The sequence below is a fragment of the Erinaceus europaeus genome, chromosome 16 (genome assembly GCF_950295315.1).
Source record: "Erinaceus europaeus chromosome 16, mEriEur2.1, whole genome shotgun sequence".
In the NCBI taxonomy this organism is placed as follows: domain Eukaryota; kingdom Metazoa; phylum Chordata; class Mammalia; order Eulipotyphla; family Erinaceidae; genus Erinaceus; species Erinaceus europaeus.
In genome coordinates, this window is record NC_080177.1 from 72,778,298 (window position 1) to 72,797,668 (window position 19,371).

The following is a 19,371-nucleotide window of genomic DNA, read 5'->3' on the forward strand; positions in this document are numbered from 1 at the left end:
ATAAGAACAGGAATGGGGGGGTCGGGCAGTGGCGCAGTGGGTTAAGTGCACGTGGCGCAAAGTGCAAGGACCAGCTGAAGGATCCCGGTTTGAACCCTGGCTCCCCACCTGCAGGGGAGTCGCTTCACAGGCAGTGAAGCAGGTCTGCAGGCGTCTCTGTTTCCCCTCCCCTTGCAAAAATAAACAAAGCTGGAATTCAAAAATTGAGTCATTTTTTTAAAGTAAATCATTTATAGTCTTTGCTAGTTGCTCTTTCTGCCTGTAAACTAAAGTCTTAAATATTTTTCTATGTCTTCAGTTGCTTTTGAAAAGTTTGTTACCATGTGTAAACAATTAAGTAAGCAGATAAAAAGGCAAAAGTGTGAACCCATTGTATAAAAGTAACTTCAAAAGTAGGGGTAGGTTGGGGAGAATACAGAACTTTGGTGAGGGGTAGGGTGACTTGTATGTACCAAGTGTAGATATGAAATATTCCTGCAATCTGAAAATTCTGTGAAACAGTGCTAAATCAGTCATAAAAATACAATAAAAATTAAAAGTAACTTTCAAAGCAAAAATAAACTCACATTAATAAATTTCTCTAGGATATTATATTAGTTGTACTGGTAATACCAGTAGGTTGTGTCTTTATGATATATTGTCATTTTTTTCTCTTGCTTAAGTGCCCAGTAATTTATAAATCACAGTGGTAATGCATTTGTCAATTATTCAAACACTCACATGGATGAAAAATTCAAAAGTCGATGAGAATGCTCTTCACTACAATCTGTTGGTTTCATTTTTAAAAATTTCGTTGTAAGATTAAAAAAAAGCGGTATAACGAAAGAGCTTAAATACTGGAGTTCAGATAGAAAATAAGGTTGGTAGAGGTCGGACAGTAACTCAGTAGTTAAGCGCACGTGGTGCAAAGCGCAAGAACCAGCGTAAGGATCCCGGTTTTACCCCCTGGCTCCCCACCTGCGGGGGGTGGGGGGGTCACTTCACAAATGGTGAAGCAGGTCTGCAGGTGTCTTTCTCTCCCCCTCTCTGTCTTCTCCTCCTCTCTCCATTTTTCTCTGTTCTATCCAGCAACAACATTAGTAACAACAACAATGATAAAACAACAAGGACAACAAAAGGGGGAAAAAGGGCTTCCAGGAGCAGTGGATTCGTGGTGCAGGCATTGAGTCCCAGCAGTAACCCTGGAGGCAAAAAAAAGAAAGAAAGAAGGAAAGAAAGAAAGGAAGGAAGGAAGAAAGAAAGAAAAGTTGAGAACCAGAGAGAGAACACATGAGGTAGGGCATGTGTTTTGCCACGTACACTGTCCAGATTCCTGCCGCAGCTCTGTATAGGTGTCTGGCACCTAAGAAAGTCACGCTGCTGTGGTTTGGTGTCTTGCCTTCCCGCTCTTTGCACATCTGCATCCATCTGAATGAAAAAAGTGGCCCATAGCAGGGAAATCTGAAATTGAACACACACGAGGCTCTGACTACACAAACATTTTTTTAAAAAGGAAAAAGTTGAATACTAGATCTTCCTTTTATTAACTATGGAAATACTAGATCTTCCTTTTATCAACTATGGAAATTTTGGAAACTTTTGTACTTTCACTAAAACAGTTTCATCATTTTTTTCACTGGGTTTAATATTCTATTTTAATGGGTTGTTATAAGGATCAACAATTAATGCATTGCGCTCAAAACGTGTCAACATATTTTAGTGTGTCTTTTTAATCTTCCTTTAGGGCTTAGAATATGAATATTTGTGTATATACATATATATATATTTAGTTAGTTAGAATGTGTGTGTATGTATGATATATATATATATTTTTTTTTAGTTAGTTATCATTATTTATTGGATAGAGACAGCCAGAAATCGAGAGGGTAGGGGGAGGTAGAGAGGGAGAAAGATAAGACACCTGTAGCCCTGCTTCACCATTCGCAAAGCTTTCCCCCTTCAGGTAAGGACTAGGGGTTTGAACCTGGGTTATTCTGCACTGTAACATGTGCACTGAACCAGGTGCACCCCCACCCAGCCCTATATAAATGCGTATACATATGTGTGTATATATATATATTTATATTCTTCACCTTTATGTTCAAGTTTTGTAGTCTTTCTTTGACTTAGGTCAATATGGAGGAACTTGAACAAAGTCTGCTTATGCACTGATTTCATAGCTTATGATCTTGCTATTAGATCTAACAGAGGTTTTTCATAGCACTTCTTTTTTTTATTGTACAGGATTTCATTTTCATTACTCCATATTCAGTTTATTTCTAAGAAGTTACCTTGGACATATCTGTCTTTCCCTCATCTCCCTTAAAGAAAATAGAAACAAGAAAACCGAGATGTCTTAGAGAATTAAACAGAATGGTCAATACTGTTGACAAAGGAGCATTGTTAATTTGAATGTTCTTGGACATCAAGTCCTGATATCATTATGACTATTGCATCTGTTATTTTCTCTTTCAAATAAAGACTTATAGTATGAAAATGAGCAAGGATAGAGAGACCTCAGCAGTGCTCTGAGAACCAGTGATTACATCTGTGGCTTCTGGGCCTCAGGCATGCAAGTTCTGTGCTTTGATAGGCTAAACTACCTTCTCAGCCATGTGTTTATCAAAGTTTATAAGTGAAAATCGCTAAAATAACTTCAAGTTCCTACTTACTTTCCCATGCATTTATTTCAAGGTGTTTATCATTCAGTTAATGCATATGAAACTCCTGGACAGAAAACATTAATTATTTTACAAGTGGGCAAACTATAGTCTAAAGTGGTTGAGTCTGAAATGGAATTGGTGTATTGCACCAAAGTAAAAGACTCTGGGGTGGGTGGGTGGGTGGGTGGGGAGAATACATGTCCATGAAAGATGATGAATGACATAGTGGGGGTTGTATTGTTAAATGGGAATCTGGGGAATGTTATGCAGGTACAAACTATTGTATTTACTGTTGAATGTAGAACATTAATTCCCCAATAAAGAAATAAATTATAAAAAAATACACAACAAATATAAAAAAATAAATAAAGTGGTTGAGTTGCTTGAGGCATCAGGAAAAATCTAGGGAAATTAGCAGCAACCCAAGTTCCATGGCCTCTTTAATTAATATTGTACCCAGAATTTTTAAAATTTTAATATTTATTTTATTGAATACACACAGAGAAATTGAGAGGGGAAGGGGAGATAGAGAGGGAGACACACTTGCAGCCCTATTTCATCACTATTGAAGCTTTCACCCTGCAGGTGGGGACGGGGGATTGAACCCGGATTGGGGGGCTTGAATCTGGGTCCTTGCACATTGTTATGTGTGCACTTAACCAGGTGCACCACCACCTGACCTATATCAATATTTATCAAAATGACCAAATATCAAAATGAGTTTGTCTTGAAATCCAGTGAAATCCTTAAGTGTTCTTTATCCTGATAGAGTCTTATTATCGTCACACCTATTGTCTTCAATACTAATAATCTTATTTTTGTGTGTCAGGACGGGAGTAAGGATCCAGGTTCAAGCCTTCGGCTCCCCACCTGAGGGGAGTCGCTTCACAAGCGGTGAAGCAGGTCTGCAGGTGTCTTTCTCTCCCCATCTTCCCCTTCTCTCCCCATTTCTCTCTGTCCTATCCGACAACAATAATAGCTACAACAATAAAACAACAAGGGCAACAAAAGGAAAAAAATATTTAAAAAATTAATAGATTAACAGGAATAAGTAGTGATTATGAATAAGAAGTTACTGGAATTCCAGTATTTCTCATGATATTCAATATGCCAGATCCTATTTAAGCTTACTAGAGTTTCCTATTTTTGTCTTTTATTTATTCCCTTTTGTTGCCCTTGTTTTATTGTTGTAGTTATTATTGTTGTCGTCGTTGTCGGATAGGACAGAGAGAAATGGAGAGAGGAGGGGAAGACAGAGAGGAGGAGAGAAAGATAGACACCTGCAGACCTGCTTCACTGCCTGTGAAGCGACTCCCCGGCAGGTGGGGAGCCGGGGTTCAAACCAGGATCCTTACGCCAGTCCTTGTGCTTTGCGCCGCCTGCGCTTAACCCGCTGCGCTACAGCCCGACTCCCTCTTTTTACATTTTTTTTTTTTAATTTTTAACATTTTTTTTATCCACTAACCAATAACATTCTTCTAAAAGTTAGCACTTGGGGGAGTCCGGCTGTAGCGCAGCGGGTTAAGCGCAGGTGGCGCAAAGCACAAGGATCAGCACGAGGATCGGCATAAGGATCCCGGTTCGAACCCCGGCTCCCCACCTGCAGGGGAGTCGCCTCACAGGCGGTGAAGCAGGTCTGCAGGTATCTTTCTCTCCTCCTCTCTGTCTTCCCCTCCTCTCTCCATTTCTCTCTGTCCTATCCAACGACAATAACAATAATAACTACAACAATAAAACAAGGGCAACAAAAGGGAATAAATAAATAAAATAAATATTTTTTTTAAAAAGTTAGCACTTGGGAGTCGGGCTGTAGTGCAGCGGGCTAAGCGCAGGTGGCGCAAAGCACAAGGACTGGCATAAGGATCCCGGTTTGAACCCGGGCTCCCCACCTGTAGGGGAGTCGCTTCACAGGCAGTGAAGCAGGTCTGCAGGTGTCTATCTTTCTCTCCTCCTCTCTGTCTTCCCCTCCCTCTCTCCATTTCTCTCTGTCCTATCCAACAACGACAACAACAATAATAACTACAACAATAAAACAACAAAGGGAATAAATAAAATAAATATAAAAAAATAAAGTTAGCACTTAAGAGGTGACAAGATAGTTCACTTGGATAGTGTATCTGCTTTGTTCTGTGTATGGGTCAGCCCCTAAAGCAATGGAAGACGTTTTGGTGTTGTAGTATTTTTGATGCTGTGGTCTCTACCAGGGAGTAGGAGAGGCCATGCTGAAGGAAAAAAAAAAAAAAAGTATTTACTGCCACTGTAAGTTCTTTACCATAAGCAAAAAGGAGTTTCAAAAGATAAGTTTTGGGAGTCGGGCTGTAGCGCAGCAGGTTAAGCGCAGGTGGCGCAAAGCACAAGGACCTGGTTAGAACCCCGGCTCCCCACCTGCAGGGGAGTCGCTTCACAGGCGGTGAAGCAGGTCTGCAGGTGTCTATCTTTCTCTCCTCCTCTCTGTCTTCCCCTCCTCTCTCCATTTCTCTCTGTCCTATCCAACAACGACAACAGCAATAATAACTACAACAATAAAACAACAAGGGCAACAAAAGGGAATAAATAAATAAAATTAAAAGAAAAGATAAGTTTTGAAAAGGCTCTACAATTTCAAAATCTGGCTTAAAGATGTAATTTAAATATTAACTAAATATGAAATTATTGGAACTCCTTAGGTTTAGAAAAGTTTGTAAAAATAGGAAATAGTGGAGAGAAAAAAATCACTAGTAATTGTTCCACCTAGAGATAATTTCTTCTCCCCTCCCTCTTTTTAAAAAATATTTATTTATTCCCTTTTGTTGCCCTTGTTTAGTTATAATTATTGATGTCATTGTTGGATAGGACAGAGAGAAATGGAGAGAGGAGGGGAAGACAGAGAGGAGAGAAAGTCATCTGCAGACCTACTTCCCCACTTACTAAGCAACACCCCTGCAGGTGGGGAGCCGGGGGCTCGAACTGGGATCCTGGCGCTGGTCCTTGCGCTTTGTGCCACGTGTGCTTAACCCGCTGCACTACCACCTGACTCCTTTCTTCTTCTTTTTTTTAATGAGTGTTTAATTTTAGTCCTTATATTAGACTACTAAGACAAATTTGTAACACAAGAAATCTTACAGAATAGATATAATAAATGGGATACAATGTAACCTACTCTCCACCATTCTCTTAAGACAAAAGCTATTTCTGCTGGTTTTGTTTTTTGTGTTATTATCTGAATGTGGTATATAATGTTAGTACTAAAGACACTAATTTACATTTTAAACATAACAAAGGAAATCAGCAAAAAATCAAATTTTTCCAGATAAATATTTTAGTTAAATTATCACACAGAGCAAACATTATATATGTACATTACACACTATGTAGTTATTTACAAAAATGCAAATACTTATACAAAGACTAGAAAGGAATCTACAGAAATAAGATTTATAGGCTATTCAGGTCATGTTTCCTTTTCATAAACTCGGAGGCTGTACAACTTTAGTGCTAGAGAACTTTATATAAATGTATTTGTTCAAGAACGTCTCTGTCAATATCCTTTTCTGGGTATGCGTCATAGTTCAGAGGTACTTCTTCAACCCAGGGAGAGAGCTGTATTTTAATCTGGAAAAAAAAAGTCAAACAAATATGAAAATTATAAAGCAAGACTACTCTCTGGACTTTCAAGAAATCATGGCCAGGTCCTACAACACAAAACTTTCCTATTGTGAAGAGCAGGGTGATTTCTACATGGTGCCACACAATTCTTTGCTGAATTAAGTTAGTTTTGCAGATTCAAGAGCTTAACTTACTTTGATATTGGGACTTTAAAGACTACAGAAAATACAGTGATCTGTGAGGTGGTACAGTGGATAAAGCATCGGACTCTTAAGCATGAGGGCCCAAGTTCAGTCTCTGGAATCACATAGGCCAGAGCAATGCTCTGTTTTTTCTCTCTTTCCTCTCCTCTCTCACCAAGAAATAAATCACTTTAAAATGTATTTATTTGGATAAAGACAAAGAAAAAAGTTAAGTGGGGGGGGGAGGAGGGAGATGGAGAGGGAGAGAGAAAGACACCTGCAGACCTGCTTCACTACTTGTGGAGCTGCCATCCTGCAGGTGTGGTCTGGGAGCTTGAATTTGGATCCATGCACATGGTACATGTGTGCTCATCCAGGTGCACCATTATCCAGCCCCTAAATCTCTTTTTGAAAGACTAAAGAAGGGCCAGGTGATGTTGCAGGTGGCTGACGGTAAGAACTAGAGGCCTGAATCCTGGTCCTCACCCATGGGAACATGGGTGCCCTAACAGGTGCATCACCACCTGGCTCTTGAGACAAAGTATTTTAAAAAGCCTGCTTTTATGAATATGGGAGAATGGCAGGTTCATACTACTTGTGGGGAAAGGATTTAATGGGGCCAGCAGTGAGGACTGGTGTGTGGAAGTAGAGGTTAAGTGGGTGGAAAGTGGGGAAGTAAAGGCAGCCACGGTGGTGCATGTAGTATGAAGCATAAGGACCCACGCAAAATCCTGGTTCGAGCCTCCCGCTCCTCACCTGCAGGGGGTCTGCAAGTGTCTCTCTCCGTCTCTATCTTCCCACCTCTCTCAACTTCTTTCTCTTATAAAAAAAAAAATGGCCACAAGAGCAGTGGATTAGTATATGTAGTACAGGCACTGAGCCCCAGCAGTAACCCTGGAGGCAAAAAAAAAAGTGGGAAAATAATCATTTTAAAGTAACATCTTTTCTTTATGCATACTGACTACTACTCTTGTTATGACAAACATGAATTACTATTGTAATTTAGATTAACTGTCAATTTTCTAAGTTACTAGCTTTTTTCCAGAAATTTTAAGCTTTATTTGAGAAAAAAAGAGAGGAAGAGGGAGAGGGAGAGAAACAGAAAGAGAGAGAAGTCCTTAGCATGGCCAGGTCAAAATCAGTTACCAGTTTTTCAAAGAGAGAACAAGATACTTAATTTTGGCAATCTTGTATTCAAGGAAAGCATACTATAGGAAATGACGGTGATACTCTGTACTAAGAAATACAAGAATAATAGCCAGGAGGTGGCACAGTGGGTTCAGCGTTGGACCCTTAAGGATGAGGCTTAGAGTTCTCAGTATCACATATGCCAGAGTGCTGCTCTAGTTCTCTCTCTCTCCCCTCTTCCTCCTCTCTGCCATAAATAAATCTACTAAAAAAAAAAAAAAAAAAACAGGCAACAATATAGTTAATTTAGGGTACTTAAGGAACTTTACAAATCTCAATTAACCTTTATTTAATACATGTGCTGCCAAAGCAATCACTAACCTGTATTTAAGAATTGAGGAGAAGGGTAGAGAGCATAATGGTTATGCAAAAGACTTTCATGTTCCAAAGTCCCAGGTTCAACCCTCTGCACCACCATAAGCCAGAGCTAAGTAGTGCTCTGGTAAAAAAAAAAAAAAAAAAATTGAGTGGCACACCCAGTTGAGTGCACATATCTGCAATTATCTACTTTCCTCCCTTTTTTCCCCTTTCCCCCCTTCTCAATCCCTCTCTGTCCTATCAACTAAAACAGAAGGAGGAGGAGGAGGAGGAGAAGGAGGAGGAGGAGGAGGAGGAAGAGGAGGAGGAGAAGAAGAAAAAACTGAGCTGGGGGGGTAGCTTTGCAGTCAGTACAATGTATGCCTTGCATGCATGAGAGGCCTTGGATGCCCCTCTCCCTCCTCCTCCAGTAAGATAAGATAAAAGAATTACAATGTGCAGCCAGGGAGGATGTACAGACGGTAGAGCATAAGACTTGCAAACTTTAGGTCCTGAGTTTAATTCCTGGCACCCATAGGCTGAAGTTGAGACTGAAGTTGAGGCTGAAGTTGAGTTTCTCGCTGCTCATTCATATAAAAATAAAACTTTAAAAAGAATCAGAGCTCTTGAGTAGCTCTCTGGTTCAAGCAAACAAACAACTAAAACATAAAGAACCAGGGCCCTTAAAACTACTGAGAAAACTACAGACTAGTTCTTCTGCCATAAATTCTTACTATTCTTTCTAGTATCTGTCACTATTCAGATAGAAATATGTTTAGAATATCGTACTAGCTGTCAGGAAAAAAAACAACAACATTTTTTGTCAGTAAAAATACTAGAAGGTGAGGGAGATAGCATAATGGTTATGCAAAAGACTTTCACCCACGAGGTATCATGGGTTCCAGGTTCAATCCATAAACCAGAGTTCAGCAGTGCTCTAGTAATAAAATAAAATAAAATAAAATAAAATAAAAATCACTGCTAGAAAGTAGGCTGACATACCTGAAGCCGTGAGAGAGCCTCTTCCACACTAGGTACTGTCACCAGTAAAGCTCCTTGTTTCTTCACATTATGGCTGATATATTCCCAGGCTCTATAACATATTAAAGTCTTAAATTCAGATTTTACCAAACAATGAAGTTTCTTTTTTTCAAAGTGATAATGACAAAAAAAAAAAGTGCAATGTAGGTGATATCTAGAAATCTAGATGAACAAACATGCTTTCCCTTGGGAAATAGGGTTGAAGAAACAACCTAGACATTGGTAAATTCTCCAGTTCCTACAAAGGTGTTGGCAAAATTGTGAAATTACAGTATTTCAAGAGATTTGACAAGATGGGCATTCAGGCTATTATAAATGTATTAGGAAAACACATTAAAATAATGTAAATAAAAATAAAATGTAATAGGAGTGTGGCTCAGAAAGTGGTAGAGAAATCATTGGATTCTCAAATATGAAGTCCTGAGTTAGATTCCCAGTATCACATATGCCATCCATCTTCCCACCTCAACCCCCCAAAATAAAGTATTCTTTAGAGAATATCAAGATTAATGTCAAAATTTAAGTTTTCAGACCTCATCAACGTGTCTTGGAACCTCACCTCCCCAGAGCCCTATCCCACAAGGAAAGAGGCTGAGGCTGCCAACTTTCATGTTCAGCGGAGAATCAATTACAGAAGCTAGACTTTCCACCTTCTGCACTCCATAAAGAATTTTGGTCCATACTCCCAGAAGGATAGAGAATACAGAAGCTTCCAATGGAGGGGATGGGATATGGAACTCTGGTGGTGGGAACTGTACCCCTTTTATCCTACAATCTTGCTAATCATTATTAACTCACTAATAAAAAAATTTAAGTTTTCAGAACTGATAACTCAGACCAAAGCTGGATCAATAGTTAAAATCCTAGCTATTAAAAAAAAAATCCTATCCATTCATTTTTTTTTTTCCCCCCAGAGCACTCAGCTCTGCTTATGGTGGTGTAGGGGATTTAACCTGGGATGTTGGGAGCCTCAGGCGTGACAGTCTCTTTGCATAATCATTATGCTATCTACCTCTGCCCAGAAGAACTTCTTCATTTCCACGCCCCCCCCCCCCCCAATTGATTCTTCAAGAATTTTGTCAAGTGTTGGTTATGTAGAATGGGAGAGGGCCAAGACTGGTAAGATTAGAGGTTGGGGAGAGTCACAGAGAAAAGTCATGGAAGCCACAAACCAACCAAAGACTAGCGGTAGAAATAAAATATGTAGATTAGATCTTTCAAAAGTGAAATGGGGGGGGGGGGGTTGGGCGGTGGCCGGGCGGTGGCGCAGTGGGTTAAGCGCACGTGGCGCAATGCGCAGGGACCGGCGTAAGGATCCCGGTTCCAGCCCCCCCCCCCCACCTGCAGGGGAGTCGCTTCACAGGCGGTGAAGCAGGTCTGCAGGTGTCCATCTTTCTCTCCCCCTCTCTCTGTCTTCCCCTCCTCTCTCCATTTCTCTCTGTCCTATCCAACAACAAAGCAACGTCAACAATGGCAATAATACCTGCAACGAGGCTGCAACAACTAGGGCAACAAAAAGGGGGGAAAAATGGCCTCCAGGAGCGGTGGATTCATGGCGCAGGCACCGAGCCCAGCAATAACCCTGGAGGGAAAAAAAAAAAAGTGAAATCAGGGGGCCAGGCAGTGGCACACCTAGTTAAACACACACATTACAGTGCTCAAGGATCCAGGTTTGAGCCCGTTCCCCACCTGCAGGGGGAAAGCTTCACAAAGCGGTGAAGTAGGGCTGCAAGTGTCTCTCTGTCTCTCTCCCTCTCTATCACCCCCCCCTCCTTCTTGAATTCTGGCTGTCTCTATCAAATAAATAAAGATAATAAAAATAAATAAATAAATAAATAGTGAAATCATAGTTTACTTGGCTATTATAAGTGTTCAGTTGAGGGGGGTCCGGTGGTAGCGCAGTGGGTTAAGCGCACATAGTGCGAAGCGCAAGGACCAGCGTAAGTATCCTCGTTCAAGCCCCCAGCTCCCTACCTGCATGGGGGGGGGGGGTTGCTTCACAGGCAGTGAAGCAGGTCTGCAAGTGTCTATCTTTCTCTCTCCCTCTGTCTTCCCTCCCTCCAATTGTCTATGTACTATCCGACAACAGCAGCAGCAATAACAATAAAAATGACAACAACAAGGGTGACAACAAGGGCAACAAAATGAGAAAAATGGCCTCCAGAAACAGTAGATTTGTAGTACAGGCACTGAGCCCCAGCGATAACCCTGGAGACAAAAAAAAAAAAAAAAAAAGTGTTCAGTTGAAAGACTTCTTGACAATATGGGCACTGAGAAGTAGTGGTGCCAGGTAGGCTTAAAGCATAATGGAGATAATGGAGGGCATGTGGGAGGTGGCACAGTAAGTGGGATTTTGAGTTTGGGAGCATGAGGTCCCGAGTCTGAGCCCCAAAGCCCCATTTGCCAGAGTGATGTTCTGATTCTCCTTCCTTTGCTCTCAAATAAATCTTAAAATAATAAAAAAAAAAGTACAATGGAATGTCACATACAGAATATTTGTCAGATGGCAGTGTCTGGCCATTTCTTTAACCTTTTCTGAATACACAAACTGGGTTTTTACTGTGTGTGTGAGTTTTCTGATAGTACACCCCACTACTGGGGAGAAGCAGTCATGCAAAGCAGAAACACTATTGCTGGAGTGGGGCAGGTGGATTGCAGGCCATTTGCACTTAATTTAGCAATAGTAATGGTTATTGGCTTGAGTACATTCTTGAGTTTAATTGGCAAAATGACCCAACTGTTCTTTAGATTTAAAAACATGCTACAGGGCTGGATAGCAAATGTAACTGGGCTAGAGCCTTTTGTTATTTTGATGTAGTTCTTTACAAATGACTTACTTAACAAATTGACTTAATAGAATGAAGAAACTGGGTGTATTGACATGCCTGGGCAGGCTCTTCAAATGCACTTGTGGTCTTTGGGTAAGCTGTGTGTATTTCAAGGGATTACCCCTCTACCACTGACGTATATCTTTGCCTCTCAATATTTTTATGCAACATGAACATGGTAGTATTTCACTCTGCAAAAACTATGTAATGTTTTGGCTACTGGCCATTAATTCAAAAAGGTAAAAAGCAAATCTCATTTTATCTACTAGAAATCAAACTTAAAGAAGGCACTATGACAAAAATTCCTGTAGTGTTTCTGGTCATTATCCTTTCATCATCAAACATTACATTTTCTTTTTTTTTTTTAAAGATTTTATTTATTAGTGAGAAAGATAAGAGCAGAGAGAAAGAACCAGACATCACTCTGGCACATGTACTGCCAGGGACAGAACTCAGGACCTCCTGCTTGAGAGTCCAGATCTTTATCACTGAGCCACCATCCAGACCACAACTATTACATTTTTTTTGTTTGTTTGTCTTTGTTCAAATTCTCATTTATTTATTGTGGAATTTCTTCCCCCATCTCTCTCCATTTCTCTCTGTCCTATCCAACAATGACGACAACAATAAAACAACGAGGGCAACAAAAGGGAATAAATAAATATTAAAAAAAGAAATGTTTGCACAAAATCTGGTAGCCAGGTAGTATATTAGGTAGAATGATTTTTTTTTTTAATGATGGCCTCTTAATGATAGGAAACACAAACACACAAAAACTTTAAAAGCCAGCAGCTTATATTAATGTCTTTAGTTTGCCAGTGTCATTAATATAAACATTACATTTTCTAGCTAAGCTTGGATGCCATGATTAGCTTACAGCTGAACAAGTTTATATTTATTTATTTATTTATTTATTTATTTACTTACTTATACCAGAAAGAGAGAAAGAGGAAGAGAGAACCAGAATATCACTCTGGCACATGGGATGGCAAGGATCAATCTCAGGACCTCATGCTTGAGGAATTCAATGATTTATCCACTGTGCCACCTCCCAGGCCACTGAACAAGCGTATTTGTTTGTTTGCTTGTTCATTATTTCAGTAGATACTGTCCTTACTTCTGTATTATAAGGCTAGTATTCCTTTTAAAGAGAAAACAACCAAGAGATAGGGTATAGCATTTGAATATGATCTATTTGTTCTTGTAACAGTGAGCAAAACCAGTGGATATTCCCAAACAGCAGGGGTCTTATTAACTCAATAATGTGAGCAATAACTAGGCTAGTGTTATCTGAAAGAAAAGTATCACAATTCTTTCCATATATATGCTTATTTGATTCAAATCTATTTATGCATGGAGTTTCCATATAGTAACTAGCACCAACTGTTGGAGAGGTTGTAGGGGGGAAGTAACTAATTATTCTTCATGCTGGTGGGAATGTAAACTGGTCCAACCCCGTGCAAAAACAGTCTGGAGATTCCTTAGAACACTAGAAATGGATCTACTCTATGATCCAGCAATTCCTCTCCTGGGGATATATTCAAAGGAAACAAAAATACCTATTGTAAGTCTTTTTTTAAAAAACGATTTTATTTATTTATTAATGAGAAAGATAGGAGAGAGAGAAGGAACCAGACATCACTCTGGTTCATGTGCTGCCGGGGTTTGAACTCAGGACCTCATGCTTGAGAGTACAATGCTTTATCCACTGCGCTACCTCCCAGACCACTATTTTAAAAATTTTATGTGTGGTGCAGTGGATAAAGCATCAGACTCTCAAGCATGAGGTCCTGAGTTTAATCCCCACCAGAGTGATGTCTGGTTCTTTCTCTCTCTCCTCCTATCTTCCTCATTAATAAATAAATAAAATCTTTGAAAAAAAAAAGTCTTATGCACAACCTATGTCCATAGCAGCACAGTTTGTATTATATTAGCCCAAGCGTGGAAGCAACCCAGATGCCCAACAATGGATTAATGGCGAAGAAAGTTACTGAACGGGAGTCAGGCGGTAGCATAGCAGGTTAAGTGCATGTGGCATAAAGCGCAAAGACTGGCTTAAGGATCCCAGTTCCAGCCCCCAGCTCCCCTCCTGCAAGGGAGTTGCTTCACAGGGGATGAAGCAGGTCTGCAGGAGTCTATCTTTCCCTCCCCCTCTCGTCTTCCCCTCCTCTTTCCATTTCTCTCTGTCCTATCTAACAATGACGACATCAGTAACAACAATAACTATAACAACAATAAAAAACAAGGGCAACAAAAGGGAAAATGAATAAATAAAATGTAAAAAAACAGTAAAAAAGAAAGTAATGGTACATATATATAATGGAATACAATGCAGCCATTAAAATTACAAAGTCCTCTCCTTTACCTTATCTTAGTGGACCTGAAAGTTATCTTGTTGAGTGAGATAAGTTTGAAAGAGAAGGGTGAAAACCAGATGATTTCATTCATAGGTGAAACCATTTTTTTTAAACTATTGAAATTGTTAATTCATATTACTTACCCTATAGGAGTATGTATGTGTGGGGGAATAAAGAATGCTAAAGGCCCCACACCTATGGACATCTAATCTTTGACAAAGGTGCCCAGACTATTCAATGGGGAAAGCAGAGTCTCTTCAACAAATGGTGTTGGAAACAATGGGTTGAAACATGCAGAAGAATGAAACTGAACCACTGTATTTCACCAAATACAAAAGTAAATTCCAAGTGGATCAAGGACTTGGATGTTAGACCACAAACTATCAGATACTTAGAAGAAAATATTGGCAGAACTCTTTTCCAAATAAATTTTAAAGACATCTTCAATGAAATGAATCCAATTACAAAGAAGACTAAGGCAAGTATAAACCTATGGGACTACATCAAATTAAAAAGCTTCTTCACAGGAGTTGGGCGGTAGCACAGTGGTTAAGCGCAGGTGGTGCAAAACACAATGACAGGCGAGAGGATCCCGGTTCAAGCCCCCCGGCTCCCCACCTGCAGGGGAGTCGTTTCACAAGCGGTGAAGCAGGTCTGCAGGTGTCTGTCTTTCTCTTCCCTCTCTATCTCCCCCTCCTCTCTCCATTTCTCTCTGTCCTATCCTACAACGAAGACATCAATAACAACAACAATAATAACTATAACAATAAAACAACAAGGGCAAAAACAAAGGGAAAATGAATAAATAAATATTTAAAAAAAAAAAAAAAAGCTTCTTCACAGCAAAAGAAACCTTTACCCAAACCAAAAGACCCCTCACAGAATGGGAGATCTTTACATGCCATATATCAGACAAGAATTTAATAACCAACATATATAAAGAGCTTGCCAAACTCAACAACAAGACAACAAATAACCCCATCCAAAAATGGGGGGAGGACATGGACAGAATATTCACCACAGAAGAGATCCAAAAGGCAGAGAAACACATGAAAAAATGCTCCAAATCTCTGATTGTCAGAGAAATGCAAATCAAGACAACAACAGGATACCACTTCACTCCTGTGAGAATGTCATACATCAGAAAAGGTAACAGCAGCAAATGCTGGAGAAGTTGTGGGGTCAAAGGAACCCTCCTACACTGCTGGTGGGAATGTAAATTGGTCCAACCTCTGTGGAGAACAGTCTGGAGAACTCTCAGAAGGCTAGAAATGGACCTACCCTAGGATCCTGCAATTCCTCTCCTGGGGATATATGCTAAGGAACCCAACACATCCATCCAAAAAGATCTGTGTACACATATGTTCTTGGCAGCACAATTTGTAATAGCCAAAACCTGGAAGCAACCCAGGTGTCCAACAACAGATGAGTGGCTGAGCAAGTTGTGGTATATATACACAATGGAATACTACTTAGCTGTAAAAAATGGTGACTTCACCGTTTTCAGCCGATCTTGGATGGACTTTGAAAAAATCATGTTGAGTGAAATAAGTCAGAAACAGAAGGATGAATATGGGATGATCTCACTCTCAGGCCGAAGTTGAAAAACAAGATCAGAAAAGAAAACAGAAGTAAAACCTGAAATGGAACTGGCATATTGCACCAAAGTAAAAGACTCTGGGGTGGGTGGGTGGGGAGAATACAGATCCAAGAAAGATTCAGAGGACCTAGTGGGGGTTGTATTGTTATATGGGAAACTGGGGAATGTTATGCATGTACAAACTATTGTACTTACTGTTGAATGTAAAACATTAATTTCCCAACTAAAAAAAATAATAATAAAACAAAAATAAAAAAATAAAAAAAAAAAATAAAAATATTTCTAAAAATAAGGATGGGGAAAATAACATAATGGTGATACAAACAAACTGTCATGCCTAAGGTTCTGAGAGGTTCCAGCTTCAATCCCCCACACCACCATCAGGCAGCGCTGAACAGTGCTCTGGTTAACTAACTAAAAGAAAAAAAGAAAGAGAAAGATGAATATGGGGCGACCCCAGACACAGACAGAAGTTGAAAACTAAGAATAGAAGGGGAAACACAAAGCAGAAATTAAACTGGGCTTGGAATATTGCTCCAAAGTAAAGGGCTCTGGGGTGGAGGGTGCACTCAGGTCCTGGAACATGAAGATAGAGGAGAACCTAGGTGGGGGTGGGAGGTGGTAAAGTGTTATATGGAAAACTGAGAAGGGTTACACATGCACCAACTACTGTATTTTACTGTTGACTATAAACCACTAATCTCCAATAAAGAAAAAAAGTTTTTAAAAAAAGGTTTAATGATTAAAAAAAAAGAATGCTAAAGGGTAGAACAGAGATTTAACCATTTCAGATTCCACTTAATAGTAACTGTCTACAGTCTATAATTACATATATATATATATATAATTCTGCAGTAAAAATTTTAATGATGCATTAATCCAAATATCTGTGTAATTCCCTTGTACATGAAAGGAGGCTTCCTGCATCTGTAGTACACATATACCATCATGGAAAATAAGAGGTTAACATGCCTAATTGACCAGAAAAAAAATCAGTGTCTCAGGCTATATTTTACAGCACATTTCCAGTTCTAGAAACCCATAGATCCTAATGGGTTGCAAAGCAAACTGTAGCAGAGAAGTAAAAAAAAAAAAAAAGCACAGATTTTTCTAATTTTCCACTATGTGAATAGGGGATTAAATTTCAGGAATCTTCTACTACTTAAGAATACGTCACTCCCGGGAGTCAGGCGGTTGCACGGTGGGTTAAGCGCAGGTGGCGCAAAACACAAGTACTGGCGTAAGGATCCTGGTTCAAGCCCCCGGCTTCCCACCTAGGAGAGTTGCTTCTTAGGCGGTGAAGCAGGTCTACAGGTGTCTTTCTCTCCCTTCCTCTGTCTTCCCTCCTCTCTCCATTTCTCTCTGTCCTATCCAACAATGACGACAACAGTAATAACTACAACAATAAAACAAGGGCAACAAAAGGGAATAAATAAATATTTATTTTAAAAAATACTTCAAGAGGAAAAAAAATTCAAGAGGGGGTCGGGCGGTAGCACAGCAGGTTAAGCGCATGTGGCGCAAAGCGCAAGGCCTGGCTTAAAGGACTCCAGTTCGAGCCGAGTCTTCACCTACGGGAGTCGCCTCACAGGCGGTGAAGCAGGTCTGCAGGTGTCTGTCTTTCTCTCCCCCCTCTCTGTCTTCCCCATCTCTCTCCATTTCTTTCTGTCCTATCCAACAACGAACGACATCAACAATAACAATAATAACCACAAGACTACAACAACAACGGCAACATAAGGGGGGAAAATGGCTTCCAGGAGCAGTGGATTCATGGTGCAGGCACTGAGCCCCAGCAATAACCCAGGAGGCAAAACAAACAAACAAACAAACAAACAAAAACTTAAAGAGGCCTGGAGATAGACCCAGAGCTCCCAATTTCAAAACCCCCCCCCCATTACCATAGGTAGTGCTGAACAGTGTTCTGGGGGATAATAATGATTTCAAAGATTAGGGAGAGAGCACAGTGGCTCTGCAAAAGACTTTCATGCTTGAGGCTCCTAAATCCCAGGTTCAATCCCTTACATCTTCATTAACTAGATTTGAGTAGCGTTGTGTGTGTTTTTTAAAGGAATATTTAAAATTTGATAATTACTATTATCTAGTTTATTATTCTTATGTCTTGTTATAATCTTATTTTATATTAATTTATAGGCATTAGTTAATTCCCATCATGTTGTTGTAAGATTCCAAAGAAAAGAAAAGGCAGAAAATTATTAAGTTAAAAGATTTACTGGAAATTGTTAGCTTATAGCATGCCTGACTACTAAGCAAAAGTTTATGTCAGGATATATCTGTCCAAAATTAGATATAATATTTTACAAAGTTAGACAAAGTTCTTTAAAGATTTTTAAAACTCTTTTTATTTCTTTTAATGAGGGTAGAGAGAGAGAGTAAGAGACCAGAACAGTGCTCAACTCTGGTACTGGGAATTAAACCTGTGACTTCAGAGCCTCAGGCATAAAAGTCTTCTGCATAATCATCATACTATTTACCCAGCCCTGTTTAAATTATTTATATATAATATATTTCTTTAATAATATAAGCTTATAGCTGAGTTCATTTTTTAAGAAGGGTAGTCTAAAAACATTTCAATTAGGAGTTGGGTGGTGGTGCAGCAGGTTAAGCACAGGTGGCACAAAGTGCAAGGACCAGCATAAAGATCCCGGTTGGAGCCCCCTGGCTCCCCACCTGTAGGGGAGTCGCTTCACAAGCAGTGAAGCAAGTCTGCAGGTGTCTGTCTTTCTCTCCCCCTCTCTGTCTTCCCCTCCTCTCTGCATTTCTCTCTGTCCTATCCAACAACAACGAGATCAATAACAACAACAATAATAATTACAACAATAAAACAACAAGGGCAACAAAAGGAAATAAATAAACATTAAAAACAAAACAAAACATTTCAATTGACTCTCATGCCTGAGGCTCCGAAGTCCCAGGTTCAATCCACCATAACACCATAAACTAGAGCTGATTTGTGCTCTGGCTAAAAAAAAAACACAAAAATCAGTTTTACCAATCCCTCTTCATATTTCCTATGTGAATAATTAACATACCTGGCCTGGCCTGCCTCGTCAAGAAAATATTCAAAGACGTTATTCATTATAACAACATCAGCATTTTGCAGAAGTGGACCCTGGGAACAAATATCTGCATGAAGCACCTAGAAAAGAGTTTATGTAAGACAACAAGGATACTCCCATTATACAACCACACAAGAAATATTTACTGTCATTCAATGATGTTTTGAGAAAATATGAGAAGTTAACAAATCTTAATATGGGAGGCAAAGAAAAACAGTATATTCAGTACTTCTGCCTATGGGAGAGACTATCAAATAAAAACCATACATTTATGAAAATCAACTTATTTAAATGGATTTATTTATATATATGTAACTTCATACTTTTGACTCTCAATTCAGAATTTTTCCCACTGTACTTATTGTTTTATTATTATTATTGTCACCAATGTTATCACAGGGATTTGGTGCCTGTTTGACAGATCTACTACTATTAGGTGGCCCTTTTGTTGACAGAGACAAAAAAAAATTGAGAGGGAAGAGGGAAGACAAAGGAGAGAGGGTGGAGGAGATAGCGTAATGGTTATGCAAACAGACTCTCTTAAGATACCAGGTTCAGTCCCCTGCACCAC

At 39.6% G+C, this 19,371-nt stretch overlaps 1 protein-coding gene across 2 annotated transcripts in view; it reads right to left on the bottom strand.

The window, feature by feature from the left end:
* Positions 1–5,922: 5,922 nt before the first annotated feature.
* The window catches only part of LOC103119904 (uncharacterized), a 28,162-nt gene continuing 14,713 nt past the window's right edge, over positions 5,923–19,371 (bottom strand). For both annotated transcript variants that reach the window (XM_060175427.1, XM_007530234.3), the window contains 3 exons: positions 18,774–18,880; positions 8,897–8,987; positions 5,923–6,233 (listed from right to left, as the gene is read on the bottom strand). In XM_060175427.1, coding sequence (XP_060031410.1) covers positions 6,117–6,233; positions 8,897–8,987; positions 18,774–18,880 — 315 coding nt within the window. In that variant the 3' untranslated portion in view covers positions 5,923–6,116. The remainder of the gene's footprint in view (positions 6,234–8,896; positions 8,988–18,773; positions 18,881–19,371) is intronic.